General features: G+C 34.4%; 1 protein-coding gene across 2 annotated transcripts in view; it reads left to right on the top strand.

Moving 5' to 3' along the window:
• EXOC2 (exocyst complex component 2) overlaps positions 1–23,950 on the top strand; it is a 125,250-nt gene that overhangs the window by 33,668 nt on the left and 67,632 nt on the right. For both annotated transcript variants that reach the window (XM_079300979.1, XM_079300980.1), the window contains exons 6-11: positions 1,277–1,401; positions 11,353–11,433; positions 15,244–15,389; positions 15,488–15,569; positions 16,070–16,172; positions 19,048–19,166. In XM_079300979.1, the coding sequence (XP_079157105.1) occupies positions 1,277–1,401; positions 11,353–11,433; positions 15,244–15,389; positions 15,488–15,569; positions 16,070–16,172; positions 19,048–19,166 (656 nt within the window). The remainder of the gene's footprint in view (positions 1–1,276; positions 1,402–11,352; positions 11,434–15,243; positions 15,390–15,487; positions 15,570–16,069; positions 16,173–19,047; positions 19,167–23,950) is intronic.

Raw genomic sequence — 23,950 nt, 5'->3', positions numbered from 1 at the left:
ATGGCCTAGTGGACCAATCCAGGTAATGAGTAATCTTATTTCTGTCCAGCAGATGGAAACAGAAAATTAGGCAAAACGTTGTGACATAATCAGTATAAAAAGAAAAGTGTTTCTAAGTGCACCAGTGTGCTTTGTCTCCCAGCAGGAGGTGACAGCCTTCTCATTGCCTGGACTGAAATTTGGTTTGCTCTCTTAATATATCTTTTTGTACCATCTCTTTTTAACATGGGCAGAATATTGATGGAATTGTCTTATGTCTTAGTTTTCTACTTCATTGATTCCTACATCTCCATAGGTGTAGAGTAGATTTTTGGGTTTTGGGGTTTGTTTTTTTTTGTTTGTTTTGGGGGTTTTTTAAATTGCTTTAGCCCTCAGCTAGGAAGAAAGGCTTTAAGGATGAAAATTATTTGCTATATTTGTATTTCTGAGCTTTTTCATGGTGGTGTTTTTATAGTTAATCAAGTGATATAACTACTGAGGTCATATTAATCATCAACAAAAAATTATCTGCAATTAATGAAGGTTTTTTCACAACATAAGACTTCTCAATTATTTGCAGGTGCTTGCAAAAAATAAAGATGTGAAATCAAATGTAAACTGGCAAAAACTGAGAAATATTATGAAACTAAGATAAAAAGAAAGCCACTATACCAACAACGAGTTAATATTACCCTATGAAGTGTCTTTCAAAAATATTTCAGCAGATTGCATGTAAAAACCATACCTTCATAAAGCAGGAATCTGTTCAGCTTTTCTTTATTTTGCACTAATATGGTGTTCAATTCTGAACTGTATGTCCAAACCAAAATAAAAATATTGAATGAATTCAGAAACAAAAGTGGGAAAGGATTGTGAGTAAAGCTGCAGAGTTAAACAAATGTCGTTATTAATGAGCTTTACAACATCTCACTAGTTAATCTACTGTGTGCTAAGTATAGTGAATTCTACTGTCACCTGTTTAATATACTACAGACAGTTAAGTAGGAGCAGTGTTGTGTGTTTAGAAGAAACATCTTGACTAGTTTGTATTACAAAGAAGTCTCTTCCATCACAAGTGATAGGAGCCCTCTATTTAGGGTTGAAACTAAAAAAATCTTTTAGATCTTTGGACTAAGAATAAACTCTCATTATTTGAAAGCATCCTCATTAGCAATTACTTCACCCTTACTAGTTTTTCTGAAAGGAAGTGGCTTTATTTTCCAAGTAGTTTCTTCTGTTTATTTATTAGCTGACTTTATTGTTTGAATGTCTCTGAGGTTTTCTTGTTTGTTTTCAGTTTTGATCAACTCAAAACGGCTGTTGTGAATTTGAAGAAACAAGCCAATAAGAAAAATGAAGGGAGTCTAGCTTATGTCAAAGGAGGTCTCAGCACATTTTTTGAAGCACAAGATGCTTTGTCAGGTAAAGATGCTTTGCACTTACTAAGTACAATATTAAAAAAAAATACTTAAGTGCATATATGGTTGATTTTAATAATTAAAAAAATATTGTTTCTCTTCACAGTCTGTACTAAAATTGTATAATGAGCCTAAAACCTGAGTTTTGTTGGTTACAAGCTAGAACTGATTGATGTGGTTTATTTGCAAAAGATGTCACCAGCTGTATCTTACACGAACTGAAGGCATTTCATCAAATTGCTTAGACCACAAATGCAAGAAAGAGAAGTGTTAAACAGGAGTTAATATTGAGATGACTTGCAAACTGTAGCAACAGAAAAAACTTCATTTTCATGATGGCTTATTCAATAGTCAGATAGTAACATTTATATGAATATTTATATGAATATCCAGACAGTTTTACTTGGGAAATCAGAGAGTCTTTCTGTTCTGCGTGCCACTGGGAGACTGCAGGACACTAGGGAGAGTATTGTAGTCGCCATTTATATAGATATATTTATTGTGTATACACACACACAGACACACTCCTAAAGCATCAAATGTCTCACAGGTCAAACCTCATTGTAGGCTACTGTAGTCCTGCCTAATGAGGCTCTGGTCTGGATAAGACAGCAACAGGGCACAGGAAACCATCTTTAATAGGTTTGTCTTTTACTACTATGCTGATTATCCATCCTGGTCATTGACCCCTTTCACCAAAGTCTGACTACATTCAATAACAGAAGTATTAAAGAATTCAGTAGAAAACCTGAAGAATGTGGTGGTATTCATAGGAAAAGACTCTAAGAAGAACCATTATTTGGCATTCTTTCACCTTTTTAAGCTCAGTTTTCATTAAATGTGAGGAAAAGTAACAGGCTTTCTTTATAGCTCCTACACGTCTTGAAAATATTGATTTTTTTTTTAATTAAATTGATTCAAACATAATCACAGATAAATACTGAGATGTTGTTTGTTCTTCAAATACTGAGATGTTGTTTGTTCTTCACAACCAAATCTGCTTTGCATATGCAATATCAAATGCTCTAAAAGACTGAGAGTTCTATTCTCAAGGAGCAGCTCCTATAGATACAAAGTAGTGCTATCAGTGTTACCTTGTAAGATATTTTTTTTTTTAATCAACAAATAGTAGGATTTGAAGAAAGATAAGGCAAACCATTAATGTTATGAGGTTTTAGAAAAGGCTGAACACAACAAAATAATTTTTATTTGTTCTAACTCTTAGTAGCATTTTGCCTTTGGAGACTGATTTTCTGATAAATGAGGAGGCCAATGAGCAAGTAGTAATGTGAGAAATATTAATAAAATAATGGGTAAGCCACCTAATTTATTTTATTAACTGCTGTAGTCTCAATTTTTAAAAAAATTATAAGCCTGTTCTTCATCCTTATGTAGGATATTTTTGAAAGAGTATAGCTGGAAAAATTGCATAAATTTTTCAAGACATGAGCTTGTGATAGGTGCAATCAATTGTTAAGTAGCAAGAAGAAAAAAAGGTCTTCTTTGATGCCATCATCCAGCCCTACTGCCAGATGTCAAAGCTTTTTCCAGGACATTTGATCACTACATTTTTTCTCAAATGAAAGATGCTGAGAATTAAGAGGAAGCATTATTAGCATTGTTCTAGAGAAACAGCTCATATGCAGATTTTAAAAAACCAACAACAAACTACCGAACAAAAACCTCCAAGCAAACAAACTCCCCATTAATTCTTCCATGTGCCGTTATGGGATCCAAGCTTTTTAACATGAGAACATGAAATTAAAAATATAATCTGGCTAGACAGTGATTGTGCAAGATGATGGAATGGCACTTTTCTGCCCTTTCACATGTAAGGGTGAATTTTTATGTCTTATTTTCTCCTTTAAAAAGGTGCAACTAGAATTTGTATGCGTTTCAACAAAGCTACATGAGGAGTAGCTTGTATTTGAAAGCTGAACAGTTGTTTCAGCCCAAATTCTTAGGGCTATAGCCATTGTTCTGCAAACTTCCATTATTTGATGATAAACATACAACTGTCACAGGTGAAAAGTGACTCAAGGGAAAACCCTTAGTGAGTACATTTTTTCTGTCTTCCAATATGGTTAAATTTTCTGAGTTGCTTCATTTTGATTCAGATATTTTTTAACTCTCTTTCTTTGGGAAGATTTCTAAAATCTAATTTATTTTCTAAAGATACAGGTTTTTTGAGGGCAAAAAAAGTCAGACTCTCAGTTTTCCTCTTCAGATGTCTTAGAACACATCTTCTAGCCCCAGTAGTTATGCTTCATAAATTGCAAGTCTGTTGCATTGTAGTTATAAAACAGAACTACGTGTGAGCAGTTATTTCTCTTAAGTCTCCCTAATAAACTACAAGAGAACTTTTTGTGGGAGGATCACATTGGGAGGTGTAACACTTGCTTCTCCAGTTGCTTCATACTCATCTACAGCTTTTATATATGCTTTTTAGAATTTATATACATTTAATAATGTTTATTTCAAATATGTTACCTTGATTAAGGAAAACCAGCATTACTGATCATTCTGCATTTCATTAGTTAGGACCGGTAAATTCTGTCTGATCTTAAATGTACTGTACTACATATTTTCATATGCAAGCAGTGGAAAGCATAAAAAGCAGTCCTAAGATGTTTATTGTATTTTATGATTTAAGGCTGTTTACTAAGAAAATAAGAGCTCAAATGTACCAGAACCTTTCCTTGTTTGGTTTAATTTCTGGGAAAATAGAACAGCCTTATCAGATCCCCGTGTGTCTCTGCCTCTCTCTTAGCTTGGCTGACAGTTTGACAGTGACTCTGCAGAGGAGATGTTCAACAGGAAGTTTGTTTCGTCAGCTGAATGGAGCTGTAAACTGAGCTGAGGGGAGCAGGGTTTATCTCAACTTGACCCACTTGTCAGTGTCGGGGAGTTCAGCTGGTTTATTTCCTGTAATTCTAACTGCAACCTAGAAAATAGCATTCCTGAAAGAGTGGATGTTTATATATTTGTAGTTAAGACGTGTTTTATCATCATGAGCAAATCAGGTCCCCCACAGAAGTCATCAGGAAAGTTAGAAAATTAATTTTCTTTCAGTATATTTTTTTCTGAAATGCTCTTTGCAATGAACCTAAGGCTGCAGTTTCTTCTTATTTAAACAAAAGGAAAAAATTGGAAATTTACTACTTCAGTCGCTCACACAAACATGTAGGTACGACATCTCTGTTGGAAGGTAAAGAATATGCTGTAATGTCTTTAAAGCACAGATACCATGAACAAATTTGAGGTTTAGATTTGGCTCTCTAGTTTCCTGTGGCAACAGTTTTCTTGCAATTACAACTACAAACATATTTTTTATGATTTTCAGGAAGTCTGTATGAAAGAAGCACTGCTGGCTATTACACCATTGTTCCTTTTTTCCCTTTCCCACTCCTGTCCAGATATGTGGTCTGTGGGAATAACTCCATGATAGAGACCTTGGACTATAGTTGGCCTTTTGTGTGCTACCTTTCTTAATACATAAGCTAAGATAGTGTGGCTGAAATTCCCTGGCTGAAAGGATCCTAATCTGGCCAGTGCCTGTTGTTTTGATTTGCTTTTGGTATTTTTCTTCCTGCAGATTATTTTTACAGTTCATTCCCTAAGGCTCATTCTAGAATGAGCATGTTAGTGATCCAGGATTGGATTAAGGCTGAATACGTCTGTGCTACTGCCATTATGTCTGTTAAATTCATTTTCTCTGAAAGTAAAACAAAAAATATCACCTGAGCTATATTCAATTCTTAGTCAGACTGGAAGTTTGAAAAGCTAAAAACTGATGCTTGTCTGTCATAAATGTGTCCCTTCGCTTCAGACTTTCAAGGAGTTTTGTTACATTTGAATCTAAAGAGATTATATAGAGCCAACCAAATTTTTCATTAGTGATTCTGTTTGCAAACTAGATTGATGATTAATTTTCAAATTATTTTCTTTTGTCCAATTAAATTTAGAGTTATGATCATGCCTCCATGTAGTCTTCATGAAGCTGATGTGCTCTCTACTCACTGTCTAGCTTTCCAAGTGGGTCCTCCTATCTGAATACTTCAGTCATCTTTGTGCTACCCTTAAAGACAAAAGCTAAATGAGAAGGATATTGTTGCTTCATATTTTGTTCTTACCTTTATAGGCCATCTCAGCCTTCAAAATAAAAAAATAGATGTGCTAAATTTGTCATTCTAAAAATAGCCATGCTAAATAAAACCTAATTTTGCTTGTTTTAATTTTAATTTTGCTTGTTGTAATCTTGTGTTCTGATCTTTCAGCATTAGATAACAATAGGAACATTGAAATGAGAAATTCTGCAATTGATTGCAAGTGTGCAAGAAAGTCACCTATGATTACATTTGACCCAGAATTCCCCTGCAAGCCATAAAACCATCATAATTTCATGCTACATTATTCCAGTTTGATTTCCAGACCATCTTTTAAATGCAACATTTAAAAGCTGCTTTTATTTTTACTATTTTTATCTTTCACAGGTGCAGAAGGTTAGTGCCAGTAAAGAGAGAATTGCATGTTCTGTACTCTTTAATTTTGAAGTGTTCTGGCAAAGGACTGGGTTCAGTCCTGGAATTTTTAGTGCATCCATAGGCAGAATAATAAGCCATATTTTCCTGTCTATTTCCAGGATACTTGCCCAGAGATGTCAGACTTACTTTAATGTAAGTCCATCTGAGAGCAAGTAGTCTGGGCTCATAATGTTTTTAGACTAAAATTTTCAGAGTTTACATATCAATAAAGCCTCCATTCCTAGCACTGTGCTTTGATTACCTTAAAATATCATGTTAAGTCTGTCCATTTTCTTTGGTTTTTTCCACTCTGTTGGGTGAACAGGCCTGAAGAAGTAAATGCTAGAGAAACAAAACACAAAAAGGCAACTTAAGACAATACTGCATTTAGTTCAATATTTTGTCATTTTTGCCAGAATTAATAATGTTAACCAAAACAAAGCCCAGTTTGCTTTGCCAATGCAAAAATACCTAGAATTCTCAAGGGAAACTGCAGGAGTGACCAAACCAAACTTCACTTTGTGCTGTTAACTAATGGCCATAGGGAAAGAACTGCTACTTTTTTTTTTTTTTTTAGATTTTCATAGAGTAATGTATTAAGAACTTTGTTGGTGGCATGCTGTCTTTATTTCTATCCTCTTTATATACAGCCCTACAGTCTGGTTGAATCCATTCAGAACAGCTTTTACCTTACACAGAGATACTGTCCTCATCAATATCCTTTTTATATTTTGTTAGAATTACAAAAAATAGTTAATCTTCCAATAAAGGAAACCAAAGGTACTTTTATTCATGCATTGAGCATGAATCCTGGCAGTGTGCTAACCTGTGTTCTTCATTCCTCCATTACTGTTCTTTGGTGGCAGGTTCTTAGTTACTACATCAGATCATCAGAAATGTTTTGCTGAGTCGGCCTTGCCCTTCTTGTATTTTTCTCCCTCCTGTTTTCTGCATCTGACTAAAAGGATGTGATTTATTTCAAGTGCTTTCTTTCTTTAACCACATTTCTTTGAAAATGAGTAAGATTTTCAGATATGCCAAATGCATTTCTAGCCATTCTTTCGTCAGAAAATGATAGAAAATGTTCATCTGTGTTGCTTTGAGCTGAGATTTAGGCTGAGGAACTTTTGAGAATGTCATGTCTGGTGCCTATCTCAAAATATGATGGAATGAGGAAATCAAATATGAAATTTGCAAATCCAAAGCTGCATGATCCTGGCAAGTGGTTTAATTTACTAGATTTATAATTGTATATATATATATAGTAAATCTAGCAAAAAAAACCCCATGTTCTTTCTTAGATTAAATAAAATTGTTTTCAACTCAAGTAGCAATGAATTAGTTGCAGTTTATTTCAATGCAAGGCCTGTATTATGGCTTATTTGCAAGATTGAATTTTGCATGTGTTCTGGTGTATTTAGTCACAGTTAGAGGATGTGAGTTTTGTACTTGGTTTCTTCACTATTGCTAATCAGTATCTGCCTGCAGCAGTGAAGTTTGCAAGTTTTTAGATATTCTGACTTAGCTGGGAAGCACGAACACCTACTGGCAAAGATGATACAAAACACAGTTAATTATCTGGCCTTAGTTGAAACATCCAGATGTGGCCTTTCTTCATTTTTATTTATTGTGTGCTTCTTACAGTAAAGCTCCTAAAAATAAGGAACAGATTCTGCTAGGTTTCCAGCTGCTTTTCCAACTGGTATAGTGTGTGTCAGGTAAATCCAGGGTAACTGGCAGTTCAAGAAAAATCCCATCCATCCTTTACTTCCAGCCTTCAAGACCTAAAAGTTTCTCCTTACTCTTCTTATTGCAGCCTGTGGTGAGTTGTGTGTAAGAAGTTGCATTTGAAGGTTATCTTAAGTACTGGGTATTATATGGGAAGAGTAGGATGGCCTTCTACCCTCCCTTGGCCATGTGCTCCTTTCCTTATACTGCAGTGCTGCCACTAAGGCAATATTTAAACAAGCTCACTGATCAGTAAAGTCACATTTCTTCCTTAGTGAGTTAGTTTGGCACCAAATTATCTCACTAAAGCTGCCCTGCAGCTAGATTGTGTGATTGCTAGATGGAGCAAAAGAAAGACCTTTGGGTACAGGAGAATGGTTTGTCCCAAACAATATCACACCACTATTAGCACTTTAGGAGAGAAAAATAACTTGAGTATCTCTACATTCCTTCCAAAAATGAAGTCTACAGATACTTTTCTTGACTGCATATAGTTTCACTTGTCTAAACTTCTAAATCAAAGACTTTTTGTCTGGTCCCTATGGAAGGAACAGGCACTTTGCTGTTTCAAAATCATTTGATGCAAAGCTCAGACTTTATTAGAAAACCTTTTTCACTGTGAAAACTTAAGAATTAATTTTTTCTTTTGTAACTCGGCCTTGGAACACAATGAAAGGTGCCTATTGCTAAATCTAATTATAATGTGTAAAAATAGCTACAGTGAACAAAATAGCTTAAACATTTAGAAGGAAATATAAGAAATTTATTGTGTGAACACAGAGTAATTTAAGTAGGTTTAGAATTCAGAATGTCCTAAAATACCTTATTTCAGACAATGGTTCAAAAATGCCTTTTGGTTTACACTCCTAGTTACATATGCTTAATATGTCTTTATCTGTGCTCTGCAATTTCCATGTTTCTGAAGCTTAACACTTTGGTTTATTTTTTTTTTTTTGTCCCACTGACATACTTTTCTGTGTCTGAAAGTGCATTATTAATTGGTTTAGTAGGACCATTCTTCCTGAGTTTCAGAATTTTAAAACTGGTTAAAGATCATGATATTTTAATTTTAATATCATCATAATTTCTAAATAAGCTGCCTTCATAATAAGAAGCTACATTTTGAGACTTTTTGAAGATTCTAACATGGTAAATAGTGCTCTTTCAAAACTTATGTATGAGAAAAAATCCTCATATTTTACCTTTTATTGCCAGTATGTGTGTTTTGATAGAGGTTTAGATATTACAAGTCACTTTTGGAAATGCTTAGATTTTCCCCCTTCAGATTTACATGAAATTGAATTGGTCAGCAATTAACTATGTAATTAATAGTTCCAAAATGCTAAATTTTAAAAATCTCTGAGGCAGTGTGGAACTTAGATTTTTATTCATGTCTCTTTTTAAAGTACCTTTTAAAAGTATGTCTCATAGAATGATTTCAAAAGATGTAAATTAAAATCATTACAGTTTTATGTGATTCCAATAGTACTTACAGCATTTAGCTTTATAATGTCTATTTATGTTGTGGTTGCTATTCTGCTGAACTTGCTTTTTGGTATGTAACATTAATTGCACTACAGTAATTGGCTTCCTCTAACTGAAAATGATATATAGGAATGAAATAATGTCAGTAGAGCCACTAATGTTTTTGTTATAAAATTGTAGAAGAATTCTTGTTGGTAAGTGCTGTCCACAATGTACACAAAATACATGTGACAGTTAACAATACACCATCTTTTAAGATAGATCTCTGTCTTAAAAATATAAGAATCTTAATCTGTTGATTGTCTTAAGAAAAATGGTTTCCTAATTAGATTTTTTCCCCCCTCTGATGACTTTAAGAATCAAAATTGGGTTGCTCTTGTATTTTCATGTAAGCAAGAGTTCCTGTAATTCTTTGTGTAGGATCAAGGGATTGAAGGATCAAATTGGGATGTTTGAGAATAATGTGATTTTCCGTCTTTTTTCTTCTTTTCTTTTTTTTAAATTGCACTCTGGTGTTACTCACCTTTCTCCTCTATCTCCCTCCCAATGAAAATTCCTCCTTTGAAAGAGGCTGGAGACTAAAAAGGGCCATGCTGTTTCAGAATAGCCCCCCTCGCTCTCTCCTTGCAGTAGGACTGAGGCCAGAGGGTTCCTGTCCTTGTTCACTTGTTAGCTTGCATCTGCATGGCATGGGCAAGTAGGGATGGCACTGGAGAGGAAACCAGTTGGCAAGGGCATCTCTGTAGGCATGGTATGTGCAGTTTATGGCAATATTTCAGACCTAGCTCAAATTCCAGGTATCTTTCAGGACATCAGGTTTAGTCTTGGAGTGCTTCTTCTAATGTTGTTTCATCTTAAAAGAATCCAGTTGAGAAGCTCAGGTTGCTCTGCCTTACAAACTGAAACAAGATAAGCTGGAACAATTAAGAGACTGCTTTCAGAACTGTACCTGTGTTTTGAACTAAAATATATAATAACTTGCTTTTTTCAAAGCACTGGGTATCACTGTTTTCAAAGGTAGCTTAGCCTCAATCCATTCTACTGAGAACCAGCAGAAAGCAGTAGAAGGATTTTTAAGCCTCAAATATATCTAAAGCAATAGCAGCTGATGGCCATTTGATAGAGCAGATTATACCTGTTAACAGATTAAAAATATGAAAGGAAAATCATATTTTATATGTGCTGCATATGTACAGGAGTAATACCTTAAAAGAGAAATACTAGTTTGTGCTGGTTGTGCTGAACAGTAGAAGAGGGAAGGAGGGCTGTGTGAGAGAGGGGAAGTAGAAGAAAGGACTCCCTACACTACATTCACTATTCGTATTTTCAGAGTAAGATAGTGTCATCAGGCTGTGCTGTTAAGTCTCCCCCTCCCTGAAAAATAATTAATTATGAGAGTAAATTATATTATTATTATTATTATTTATTTATTGTTTATTATATTGTTATATTTTATTGTTAATATTAATTTATTTTTATTATGTTGTTATTATTATTAACTCTTATTAGTTAAAACCGTAAATTATACTAAAAGAACAAATTAGTGCTGGTAATGCTGGTGCATTTCCACCTCTATTAGTAATGCCACACAGAAAAAAGTCTGTTGCCCTTTTGTTTTGAGCAAAATTCCACAGAAACATTGTAATTATGGTTAATGCTCCAATAAACTCTTAAATTGTATTTTAGGAGTGCCTTTTATAGATGAAAAGAAGTGATGGGGAATGTTCTAGCACTTGATTTTGGAATCATCCAGATTCCCAGTGACTTTCTTTAGAGAAAGAGAAAACCCTTTAATTATTGGTATTTTCTTTTTTGTGTCATCACTGACTTACAAAGCAGAAGTATTATGTGTTTAAATTGTACTTTTCAAAATACAAATTTTAATTAACACCTGTACAAGATGAGTAATTTAGATTATAATAGCTGATAGATTATTCTGTCCATATGTTTGTGGGTTTTTTCTTTAAGCATTACTGTCTTGTTCAAGAAGATACAGGAAGTCTGTGTCAAAGTAATAGTTAAAATTCTGCAGTATCTGGCTCTAAGCCCTGTCCTCCACTAGACTCTGCTGCCATGAAACATGTTTGTATTTTTTTTGTGTCTAAAAAGAAAAATAACACTTTATTTTTAATTTTAAAAATGTTTAAAAGTGTCACTTTGATGTAATGTGTTCCCACCTATTAAAATGTTCTGCATTTTAACTAGACACTTTATTCCAGCAATCCATCAAAAACTGGAAGCGGATGGAACGGAAAAAGTAGAAGGATCCATGACGCAAAAACTGGAGAATGTACTGAACAGTAAGTTTTGTCCTTCCAGCAGCAACTATTTATGGACTTTGGACTTTCTAACACACTTTAATATTTTCCTAATATTTCCTATTGTAGAAAGTAGAGAACAGTCTCTCGTCCCTTCCCTGTTTGGAGATGGTGGTTCCAGGGTGTGACAATGCATCTTTTGAAATAAGTAGCTGCAGTTACCACAACTCGTGGCAGTGTTTGTGATAACAAATATCAAAGATGTTCTAAAGTGTTAATTTTGGTGGCATCGCAATTTTGAAGGGGTGAGGAAAACAGAGAGTTATATGGACAGACAAAAGTGTAGGAGGATGAGCTGAGCTAAATGTGGGGATTGGAAGATATTCAAGTAAAGGCAGAAAAAAAACCCAATTAAAAGAGTTTGCAGTAACAAGGTCTATTGACAGGATCTTTTTCACTTAATGTGATGGCATTTAGACTATTTGGCATGAGCATTCTTTCTAGAAACCTTGAAAAGCTGTCAGTACTTTGTTTTCTTTTTCTGTATTAGCTGTAAGGTTGTATTGAGAGAGATGGCTTGAATTTGCTTCAGTTCGGTATGTGTTTCATCAGATCAAAAACGTTACTTTTTTTTTTTTGTAAATTCTGGGACTTCTGCCAAGATAATTTTACTTTGTTTCATTGTGATTTTTTTCACAGAGGAAGGGATGTTTCCCTTAGTGCTGTATCAATAAGCAGGAATGACATGCAGATAGCTGACTCAGTGTTGGAAAGTCTCAGCATGCTTTATGAAATCAAGAAAGTGACATGGAAGTTCACTGTTTTTCTTCTCTTGTATGAAGAAAGCAGTGACTGTATGTGTGTTTCTGTGGGGAGCACAAAGAAAGCAGGGGGTTTTGTGAACAGCTCTAGCCCTTTTCAGTAGGGATTCCTTCATGCTCACAATAAAGGTTGAACATTGTTATTCCCTCATCCTAATGCCTGATATGAAAAAACAAAAACTGCCAAAAAAATTAAAAATCACCAAAAGCCACCACATAAAATCTCACACTTCTATATAAAGACTGTATCATGTATCTACCTATGCAGAATATTTGGTACATCTAGGTAGGAGAAAAAGAAGCATTTGCTGAAAGCAAATCCAAGCATTTCCAGTGCAGTCCTCAGTGCTCTGTATTTAGGCCATGTCATGCACCAAGTACAGATTCCTTGGAGAGCACTTTCCCTTGTACTAAATAGTATGACCGATTTTAAATTAAAAAGCAAAAATTTGGGTCTGTGATATTTTCTTATATAGACTAATATAAGACAAATTTACCTATAATATATAATTACTGTTTCATTTGATAAATGGTGGCTGAAGTCTGTGTGTAGACAATGCAAACTGTCTTTTTCAAGCTGGCTCTGTAGAGTGCCAGACACTTCAGAGTGGTTTGATGTTTGGCTCTGCTATGAAAAGAATTGGCTGCTTTTCCTCACGGTACTTTGCAAGTCATGATGGGTGGGAGGCAGGGAAGTAGGAATACATGGATTTAAAAAGAGTAAATAATATTATGCAAAGTAGTTTAGGATCAAAGCTTTGTTTCTTGTCTGACCATTGAAGAGCTTCCATAATCCATGAGTAGCAGGGACTGCTTTCAAATATTACTTTAGTTCTTTAGTTGACTTGTGCATTTTATGGACTGTAGGTGCATGTTTTGAGAGATAACTGCTGTTATGTGAGCTTGGTTACAAACCCTTAACAATGAGAATGTTTTCCACAGCATCTGAGTGTATGTAAAGAGGGTTCCAAATTCTTGAATTGAAATGGCATGGAATAGTAAAAGAACAGTTTGGGGGTTTAGCTGGAATTACAGATGTTTGGAATTATTCCTCAATTTAATTGCTAAACAAGCTGTTAAATTTATATTATTAGAAACATGCAGTGTCTTATAATTAATTTAATGAAGAATTTTTTATTAGAGGAGGTAAATCAAATTCCTGTATGTAGTGTTTTTGTCAGGCTCTAAGGCAGACAGCTGTTGAATAACTAGAGATTTATTTTGAAGTAAAAAAATTCGCACACTGTCAATGGATCATGCATTTTGAAAACACAGTCATTATAAGAACTGAAACTTTATCCATGGATGGTTCATCAGTAATCAAGAGATAAAGATTGTTATTGTAGAAAGGATTTGGAGAGATGAGGAGGAAAGAAATGTTACAGTATTTTAATTCTAAAAAGATAGACCTATTTTGCATGAAGTATTGAATTACATTAATACATTAATAAGTAATTTGATATATTTAAATTTCTTATAAAGCAGAAAAAGTACCCTTAAAAAAAAAAAAAAGTAGGATAATTTCCCGGAATCGAGGATTTCATAAAGAGATTAAGATAGAAATCACTTTGGTCTTTCTGCAGTTGTTAATTACCTTTTTAAAACGGTTCTCATTGAATCAAGAAAAAAAAGCGCAACTTCATGAATATAACTTCAATTCCCAGGTAGAGCACATTATTCCTGGGCTGTTAAAAGAATGGACAAGAAACATATGAATTCAAACAAACAAAATGTTACTTACTAGAAGGGTTTACAAAACAATCATTTCTTATAACCTTGAGAAAAATCATACTTTACCAGTGATCTGTATTTAAATGTCCAGCTAACTGTTTTCATTTTGCATTTCTCCTTAATGGATTAAAGTATTCTATGCTGAATAATATGTGGTGGAAATAGATGTCCTGACAAAACTTTTTTTTACATCAAGGCTTCAAAATTTCAACAAAGTTTAAACATTATTTAGATATAACAATTATTTTACAAAGACTACTTTTAACATGAGCAGGCCACCCACAGTGTTGACTAGAGAAAATGGCATGCAAGCCACCCAGCGAGACTGATGTAATTTTTTTCATCTTTGCTTAAAGTATAGTCACTAGACCAGATAATGTAGAAACTTCTACACGCAATGATCAAAAAGGCTAAAGCAGTTCCACTTTTTTTTTTGCTTTGTTAATTAAAAGTAAGTCATAAGTTGAAAAATGCTAATATTCATATGCAGTGTAAGTCTTCTCTACTGCAAATGAAAATTTATTATTCTATCTTAGGAAAAAATCTTTATTAGAAAATATAATGTTTTTTAGTTTGGATAAAAAAAAGTTTTAGCATGATATTTAATGTTTATATTGAAGAGTGTTTGTAGATAGTATAGCAACTTAAATATGTGAAATTGTTGATCACGGCTTCATCCTGTGTGTGATGAAGCCAGTAAGAGTTTTAGTGCAATTTGAAAACAATTTGTATTCATTCTGTTACAGTGACCAGCTAGTTAGACTTTTTTAGTTGTGACACTGTCTTTGTCTTAAACATTGGTACTTTTAAGTGGTTCAAATATGGTTAATAATTTTTAAGACTTGACTTGAAAGCATTTAAAAATTGTTTGCAAAACCCAGTGATAACTTTAGAAGCTCTGACATTAATTACCAATATGAAATTATATTTTTTTTAAAAATAAAGCTTTCTATGACTTTTTCTATATCCTGAGATGCATAATTTGGTTGTAAAATGTACATCTGGAGCCAAAACAAACTATAAAATATCTGCAGCAAAGCTAAGCATTTGAAATAGGAAAGAGCGATTGTTTTTAATCGCACAGGGGTCTTACCACATTAAAATGCTAAGGGGTTCACTTTGAAATAGAATTTCAGCTGTTGCAAAATGTTAACACAGTTGAAGAAAAAAAGTATGAAAATCAGCAATAATTAGTCATTTGCTCTAAAAAACTTGAATAACTCATTAAAATGAAGAAAATCTGTTTGTCATTTCTACTGATTACTTATTCTTTTTCTTACTGTCACCCTTTTTGAAATAGGAGCCAGTAACACAGCAGATACCTTATTTCAAGAAGTGCTGGGTCGCAAGGACAAAGCTGATTCAACGAGAAACGCGCTTAATGTTCTTCAACGCTTTAAATTTCTTTTCAATCTTCCCTTAAATATTGAAAGAAATATCCAGAAGGTATAATACTTTACAAATAATTTTCTAATTTGCTGAAAGTAGCCTTTTGACATTAGTCTTTTTCTTGACAAATGTAAATGCTTGGTTTTGTTTTTAAGGGCGATTATGATGTGGTTATTAATGACTACGAAAAAGCCAAGTCCCTCTTTGGAAAGACAGAGGTTCAAGTGTTCAAAAAATGTAAGATATGGGTTCTGTTATTTAATGTGTTTGGGGTTTTTTTAACTTAAAGGCTAAAAAGCACATAGGAGACCAAAGAGCTTTATGTGGTTTTGATACAGATTTTCATCCATACAAATTATGGATTTATAGGAGCCAATTACCCTAGGCAATATTTCTGGCAAGTTTTTTGAGTGAGGTAAATACTACAAAATATGAGATCACAGCCAGTTTTATTTATTTATTTATGCTTGGTATTATTGGACATAAAAAAAGATTACGGTAATTAAAATGTGACTTTGAGTATCTTTCTCACATTTTGTTGGAAAGACTTCAAAGACTAATTCTCTGTTTTTTAAAACTGTCATGTAATATTTTTAGATGTGGCTTGTTATAAAATTATTTATATTGATTTCCACATTAACTCCAGAAGTGTCTGATACCGTACTAGGATAACATAATTTTCAGTTCATGACTCTGCTTAAGGACACATTGGATTTATTCCTGCTCCCTGTTCCTAGATTATGCTGAAGTTGAAACCAGAATTGAAGCTTTACGAGAACTTTTGTTGGATAAGCTGCTTGAAACTCCATCAACATTGCATGATCAGAAACGTTATATAAGGTATTCATTTGCCTAGTGCCTTCATCAGACATATGGTGTTAAATGTGTGTTTAAATGTTTCCTAAATAGGGTAGGGAAAAGTTTTACTATGGTATAAATACTGATTTTAAAGCTGTGAGTATTTTGAGACTTTATGATTATATAAATAATGGCAATGGAATGGTACTGGTTTGTTTATTGAAGGACTGAAGAACAGTTCTTGAATGAGAACAATTTAATGCAGCATAATTGAGATTTGAATTTAATTCTTGAAATCTTTAAGGCATGTTGAGATTTTGTCGCTTTCTGTAAACCGACATATTGCAAGCTGTGTTTGAAATGACCACTCCTAGTTTGCATACCTCAGAATAGATTCCTTATTAACTTGTCTTACACTTCAGCTTGACTTGACATTGAAATGAAATCATCCTGAGTCAGATGACAGGGAGACTTTAATCCAGACTGTTCTGCTGTTTGAAAGTGATATTGGCTCTTTTACTGCTCAGGCTAAACAATGAAGTTCTTTTGTATTTCGTGAACATGAACCAGTTGCTCAGTTTTCATTAGCACTTACAGATTTTCTGTTTTTCACAAAGCTGATGCCTGCTGTAGGGCTGCTGAGATGAGCTGAGCTGAGTAGACTTTAACTTTTAAGTCCTTGTTGCCAAACTTTAGCATGCTCTGGACCATTTGATGGCTTTATTTAGAAAGCTTTTGAGATTTGGATGCTACCAGGGCCCCTAGTGTGTCTTGAGAATCTGTGTTTTTATCAGTTATCGTAAAAGAAGCAGACCAAAGTGCTGTGCAGGAAGCATTTGTAAAATTCAGATCAGACACCTGCACAAGGTCTTGAGTGTTTTGTGCATGCACCAGGCACAGTTGCACAGGCCCAAGTGCAGTGTTGGTGTCTTAGGTCCCTTCTGCACCTGTGAATTTATGCCTACAGTGACCTGTGTGCATTTATATAGAGTGCTTTTCATTCTTCTGCATGCTACATTAATATTGCCTAATAACTGGAATTGTTTTTTAAGATTAATAATTCAGCGTTCTCTGTCTGTGAAGGTGGCACTGGCTGTTCTTTTTCTCTGTGACACTTGAAAACTTTAAAGAGCATCTGCACGTGTGCTTGATTCTGGTTTTTTGTTTAGAGTTTTTTGGTTGGCTGGTTTTTTATTGTTTCTTCCTTGAGTTTTTGAGGTTGGTTGTTTTTAAGGTGTTTTGTTTTCTAGCCCCTTACCTTGAACTACTGAATCTTTAAAAATACCCCAGCCTGTGTTAAAGCAGATTCTGTTAATGTAACCAAATGCATTCCACATGTAGAAGTATAATAAAGAAGAGCAGGGAATGGATAAATGTGGAATAATTTAGTTCTAATGAATCAACACAATCCCAGCCTAGGAAATTGTTAAATTAGTTTCATTACTCTAAATATACATGGGTGTATTAGTGTAAATTTTCTGAAGATGAGGTATGAAGTAAAATTTCTTCAGGGAACTTCAGCAAAAATAAAACTAACAAAATCCAAATTGTAAAATAGTTTGCATAAACCCTGCTGTTTTTATGAGGGTTTTTTCTTTCTTGATACACTGGTTTTGTATGTCTCTGAAGTTGAATGCTGACCAAGACCTAATATACTGTAGTTTTCTCCTTCAGATATTTGATGTTTGTAATTAGGCTTCAATTCATATTTTCCTCTCATTGTATTAGGGTATTAATTATTTTATACTGTTCAGAAATAGTTTAGCATCACACTTAGGAGCCAAGCAGATGTATATATTTCAAACCAGTGGTAATTTTTTTTAGATTTTGTGCCTAAAAAAAGACTAAAGTCCTTCATAACACTGAAAAGGACTTGAGCTCATAATTTATAAATGTCACCCTGTCAAAATGGTTAGTTGTGTAATTTTCTCATCCATCCAACCAATCCTACTTTGACAGTTTATTTTTTGTTCAAGTGCTGCAGACATTTCTCAAAGAAGACAGAATTCAACAGTCCTAATTAACTTTAGGTATTATTGTAGTAAAACAGCTTTTGTGAGGGAGTAAACATTCCCTGCACTGCTTCAGAAAATACATCAGTATAGTTCACATTAAGCATCTTGACTTTTATAATCTGTCCCAAGTTTCATTAATGCAGAATATAACAGTGTGCCTTAAACCGTAGAGCAGCTACCACTATTTGAAAATACTCTTTTGAAAGTACTGTCATCAGATAGTCTTGAGTGCCATACCTATTCCTTTTGTGTTCTCTTCAAAATCACAGCAGCTGACTTCTAATACTCCTCTCTCCCTAAAGACAGACAGTTTTTGCTTCTGCAAGTTAGAAGCCACTTTTTGTTATTTCTTCGCCCTCTTTTTTTCAGACTGTGCATGGACAAAAAAAACCATCAAAAGAAACAAACAAAAAGACCCTTGAACTTGATTTACATAAGTTTGTGCAGGCCTGTGCTAAAATTAATGACCTGGCAGAAATTAATTCCTTCTGTAATTACTTATTAAGATTACTTGATGATGTAGTCATATACAGTAAGAAGAAGAATAGTATGTTTTATGTGCTTGAGATGCCATCACTGGTTCCACTCAAATCTGAACCACTAAACTGCAACCTTGCAGATAAAGAGTTTGTTTTCCTGCATACTTTACTTGAGACACAACTGGAAAAACATACTAATATGATATTAAAGGTTTTTATTTCTGTAAGATTTTTTTGGTGAAATTTTGCCTCACTAATTGAAGAAAACACAAATTTTCTGTTTGCAGTAGATATGACTGTATCTTAATACCTATTCTTGAATTTTTAAAATTGTGTCAAAAATAATTACTTAGTACATGCTTAGTCTGTTTTAATGAGGCTTTCAGTGTGTCAAAACTGTTCTGTTTGGACTGGATTTTGCAGGTATCTTTCTGATCTTCATGCACCTGGAGACCCAGCTTGGCAGTGCATTGGTGCTCAACATCAGTGGATTCTGCAGCTCATGCACAACTGTAAGGAGACCTATGTTAAAGAACAAAAAGGCAAGGATACATTTTTATTTTAGCTTCACATATATATATATATATATATATATATATATTTGACATTTAGGAATTTGGCAATGTGTTTAATCTTACTCTATTGTACAGAGGATATTTTAGTTTTTCCCCCTCCATTTAGACTTTTTACAAAGTTGAAAACTTGGTAAATTTGAAAACTTTTTTTTTTTCTTTATTTCGTTATAAAAACAAAACAGCAGTTGGAGTTTCCTTTTTGCTTCATTTTTAACTTTTAAGCTCTTTACATGGGAAAAGCATTGCATTTCAATAATTTATCCATGGTTTACTGTCCTCTTGAAACATTTCTTTGAGGTCAAATCAAGTTTGGATTGTTCTCTGAATCTGCCAGTTAGGTTTCTTTATCACAAGATATTCTGTTAGTATATGGATACATGGACATTGAGGCACAGTGAAATAATGCTTAATTCCTTGACATGTAATGAATGATATTATGGAGTCCTCTTCTTTCTTTGTGTGCAGTTTTAAAATTCAAGTTACACTGAATCTGCACAGACCAAGGGGAGCTGAATAAAGGGGATATTTAGGCAAAGTTGTTGTTAAGACCAATATGAATACAGAGCTATATTCTGGTTTTGACAACGTTGCTTCTCAAAGAAAAGTGTAAGTATTGCTTGCAGGTGTGGCAACAGTTTAGCTACAAATTAACATGATCTATCATATTAGCATATATATAAAAAGCCTTCGAGCAGGTGGAAGGCTGCTAGCCTGACATTTCTAGTAGTAAAATCTGAAAACTGGTTTTGCAAAATTAGGAAATAGAAACAGTCCCTTGTTTCTCAAGAAGTCTTACAGAGTTTGCTGCCAGTTCTGAAATGAATAGCATGCTGGAATCTGGCATCCCTTGGCTTATAGGTAACTCCCATGTTTAGTGATAGTGCATTAAATAAGGTATTTTATTCTGAGAAACCACAGAAGTTTTACTGAGCTGGAGCTGCTGTAGAAATGTGCTGTAAATTTTCTGCAGAGGCTTTAACTCTCTGTTGCACAGGTTGTGACATGAGGCAGCGAGTTCACGGAGTGCATCACTTGTGACAGCAATGCCAGTAAATTTTAGCTTAAAAGTGTACACAGACCATCCTCGTTCCACTCCATGGTGTGAAGTGCTGTGGAACCAGGTGGAATGCCACACTGTTTTCCTGGCCTCTTGATCAAAATTCAGAATGTTTCCAAAGCCCCCCATCTTCTTTGCTTGTCAAAAGCCCTCATAAGGCACCGCCATCAGCCTCACAACATTAAGTTATCAGGAGCAAAACTCACTTGTGAAAACAGCCATAGTTAATACTTCTAAGGTTCCCTCTTCACTCACTTGCAAAACTTTGCACAGCAGTTTTCCAGCTTTTTAGCAAGAAAAATAGAGACACGATGATACTTAATGCTTGAAACTTTTTGTTTTAGTAGTCTATATGATTTTGATATGCTGGCTCCAGTGAATGAATAGAAAATGTGTCTAAATTCCTAGATTTGCCTTGAAAAATCTGAACATGTTTGGTATTTTTCTTGCAACAAAACTACTTACCTCAGCCTTAATATCAAAGGGCCCATCATGATACAGCTTTGTTTGACTCACAGCAGAAGGAATTTAAATTACTTGAAGGCCCAGCAAATGCAAGTATCAATAGTTAATATTTTTTGCTGAAAGAAAGTAAGGAAATGCTAACAGCTCATCAAACTGCTTTCTCTATGGTGTTCCACTGATGAGAGTTTTTGTACAGGTTTTAAAATACTCAAGAATCAATCCTAGCTGATTGAATTTCTCAGTATTTAGTAGGACAAAGGAAAGTTGCTAAGCATGATTTTTACTTTCCATAGGTATTTAATTTTGGCATACACCAGGTGGAAGATGGAAAAAAGAAAACTCAGAAGGTTTGGTTTTAACTGCCAAGTAGAACAACGCTGGTTGTGATCAGAGTCATGGCATGCATTTTAATCTACTTTAATAGAGGAAGTGTGGAGATGTACTCAGTTTGGTTATGCAAGGCTGTGGGATCTAATCAGCTTAAGATAGAAATGTTCTTTATATGTTCATATATTCATGGGCTCTTTTTAAGATAAAATATAACAGTAAGTTTTCAAACAGTTAAGTCTTCCACTTAACACCTGCTTTAAAAATAGATTTACTTTTTAGTTTATCAAGCATTTGGAGGAAGAGCTGGGTCATAAGACTGGGATTCTAGTGAAAAGGTCATTAAATTTTTTCTAGGTTTCCATTGTTTCTAGCAGATGGCAGTCTTTGTATTATGAATACTGGAACGAGCAGACCACAGTTGTAGTTCCACCTTGAGCATACCAGCACTTTCTGGCTATTCTTACCTTAGTTCTTTTGCCAACTGAATCTGTGGGCTCAAACTAATTGAGTCAAAACTTTTCAGCATATTAAACTTAAACCTCAGTAGCAGATTCTATCTACTTATACATTTCTGCAAAATTTTTGACTTTTCAGCTGAGCTTGTGCCAAAGCATTTTGCTGCTACTTTATTCGTATTGGAAGGACAGCTGTGCTCTGAGTCATTACACATGACTTCTGCTACTGTGAATAGGTTTGGAATTAGACAAAGTCTCTGCTTTTCTTACCTGTATAAGGTTGGAATGGGTTTTTTTAACACATTGGACATTCTGGACAGGATTTTTGCAGATTTTCAAACTGCAAATCTTCTCAAAGAATTTATTTGTTGGCCATGATGTATTCAAGAAAGGAAGGCCAACACTGTAATTATTTGTTAAAAAACTAAAACACAATCCTAAGCTAGTTCTAAGGAGAAACTCACTCCAAATTTAGTCACTACTTTGTGGGACAAAATTGTTCTGGTTGTCTCCACACAACTAGAATGCTGACATTAGTCATTACAACTGAAATAATTTCATTTTCTTATATAGAAATAGCATCTTCTTCTGTCATCTGTAAGAGGTTTTTACTTATCCAGGCCAATAGTAATGGCAGTCAGGAAAAATCCCCAATATTGACAAGAAGTCTAGTTTTCTACATCTTCTCTAGGGTCCCCACCTGATAATTGCTGTCTTGTTAATAACTTCCAAGGGTCTCCATATTGAAGGACAAGAGTGAGCTAATTTAGATGCCAAGGTATTGCAATGTGCTATCAGAAATTTGTGTATTAAAATTATGTTTAAATATATGAGGTTTTTTTAGGTTGATATCTAAATATGTATTTTTGATCTAAGTGTGAGTCCTTCCCTACTATCACAAGATTTTTTAAAAAAACAACCTCTGGGCTTCTATATTACCAGATATGAACTCCATTTTTTCAGAAATACTCAGCAATTGGAATGATGTCCTAGATGTGCAAAGTATCAGTTAATATCATAGCACGGTCCAGTCTCTGATGCAACCTGAATGAAGACATTGTGGCAAGTTTACCTTACTGTAATGATCTTGGAGTTCTTTCTCCAAGATTTTCTTTCAGGGGTCAGTAGAAATCCTGTGTTTCCAATACTGTCTGTTTCCAGTTAATCCAGTTTCTGTTAATATTATTTCCAAAAACTGAAAGGGCATATCCAGCTGTGCCAAGCTTTGTCAAGTAATTTGGCGTTGTGACTTAAAAAGCTGACAAGTGCCAACAGCAAATTCTTTAATTGAATCTTTCCTTTGATTTTATTAGACATTGATCATCTATTATAATCTTATCATTAGCTAATTGGTTGCATATATTTTGGTGGGTACAAGTAGGACAGGGAATTCTCTCAATTTATGTTTATGAAGTCCTTCACAGCAGCATTTTGAAGTGTGTTATTTCCCTTGAAGAATAACTCTGTATTTGTATGGACACAGTGTTTCCCCTTAGTCTAAACAACCCTGTTGGTTTGCTGATTAATCTTGCATTATGTCAATTAATGTTTCATTATGTAGTAAGATGGCAGCTGTTACTCACCCATAATTGCCTTTAGCCTATCTTTCTTGCTATAGCAGACCTTCCACATTTATGAGGCAAAGAAAAAATGCAGGAATGTGATGTTCTTATGAGAAACTGCTTGACTCCAAGCCCACATGTGTTAAGGAGTGAGTGAAAGTGCAGGTAAGGGAGCAGGTCAGAATTTCTGCTGCACTGAGGTATAAGTAGCCAGGATAAAAAGACCAAAGAGAATTGTCAAAGGCATAGTGAGGCAGTGCAGGAGATAGCCAAATCATAAAGCTCCCATGCTCCTCTCCTTGTATTAAGCCATTCTCCTGCTACTGTGGTGATCAGATTCTTTGGTCAAAGGTGCAGCTGTAGATCTGGGACCCATGTACAATTGGCTGGAGCTCTAGCTTATGTAGTAGTGCTTATAAATGTGTGGATTTTGCTGCATTAAATAGAAAACTTAAAATGCTTTCTGTCTTACTCATGTTGTTGCAGTTGTGCTCCTTTATTCTTTTAAAAACTTGTTATGGTTATGAAGTTTTCCTGAAGCACAGGTGAATTAGTGTTATCTATCTAGTCATATCCCACTCTTTCTTTGACGAGGAGCACTTCAAGTAGGTAAAGACAATTTGGTGCTGTTACAGTATGTAGACGTGTTAAAGAGGTGGAAATACATGAGAAAGAAAAAAAAGGAAAAAGAGCATGTTTTTCAAGCCAGGAATATAAAGGTTACCATGAAAGAGCATATGCTCACCCAAAAAAGTATTTACTACATCTGTAGTAAGAAATATTTGAATGATAAACTGAATTGTGCTGGTATTTTATGCCTTGTATTGGCTATAGCCTGAATTGCTGCTTTTGACCTTTGATCTTATGATTTGTAGACATCTA

This window comes from Erithacus rubecula (assembly GCF_903797595.1).
Source record: "Erithacus rubecula genome assembly, chromosome: 3".
Taxonomy (NCBI): domain Eukaryota; kingdom Metazoa; phylum Chordata; class Aves; order Passeriformes; family Muscicapidae; genus Erithacus; species Erithacus rubecula.
This window is presented reverse-complemented; position numbering and strand designations above follow the sequence as displayed.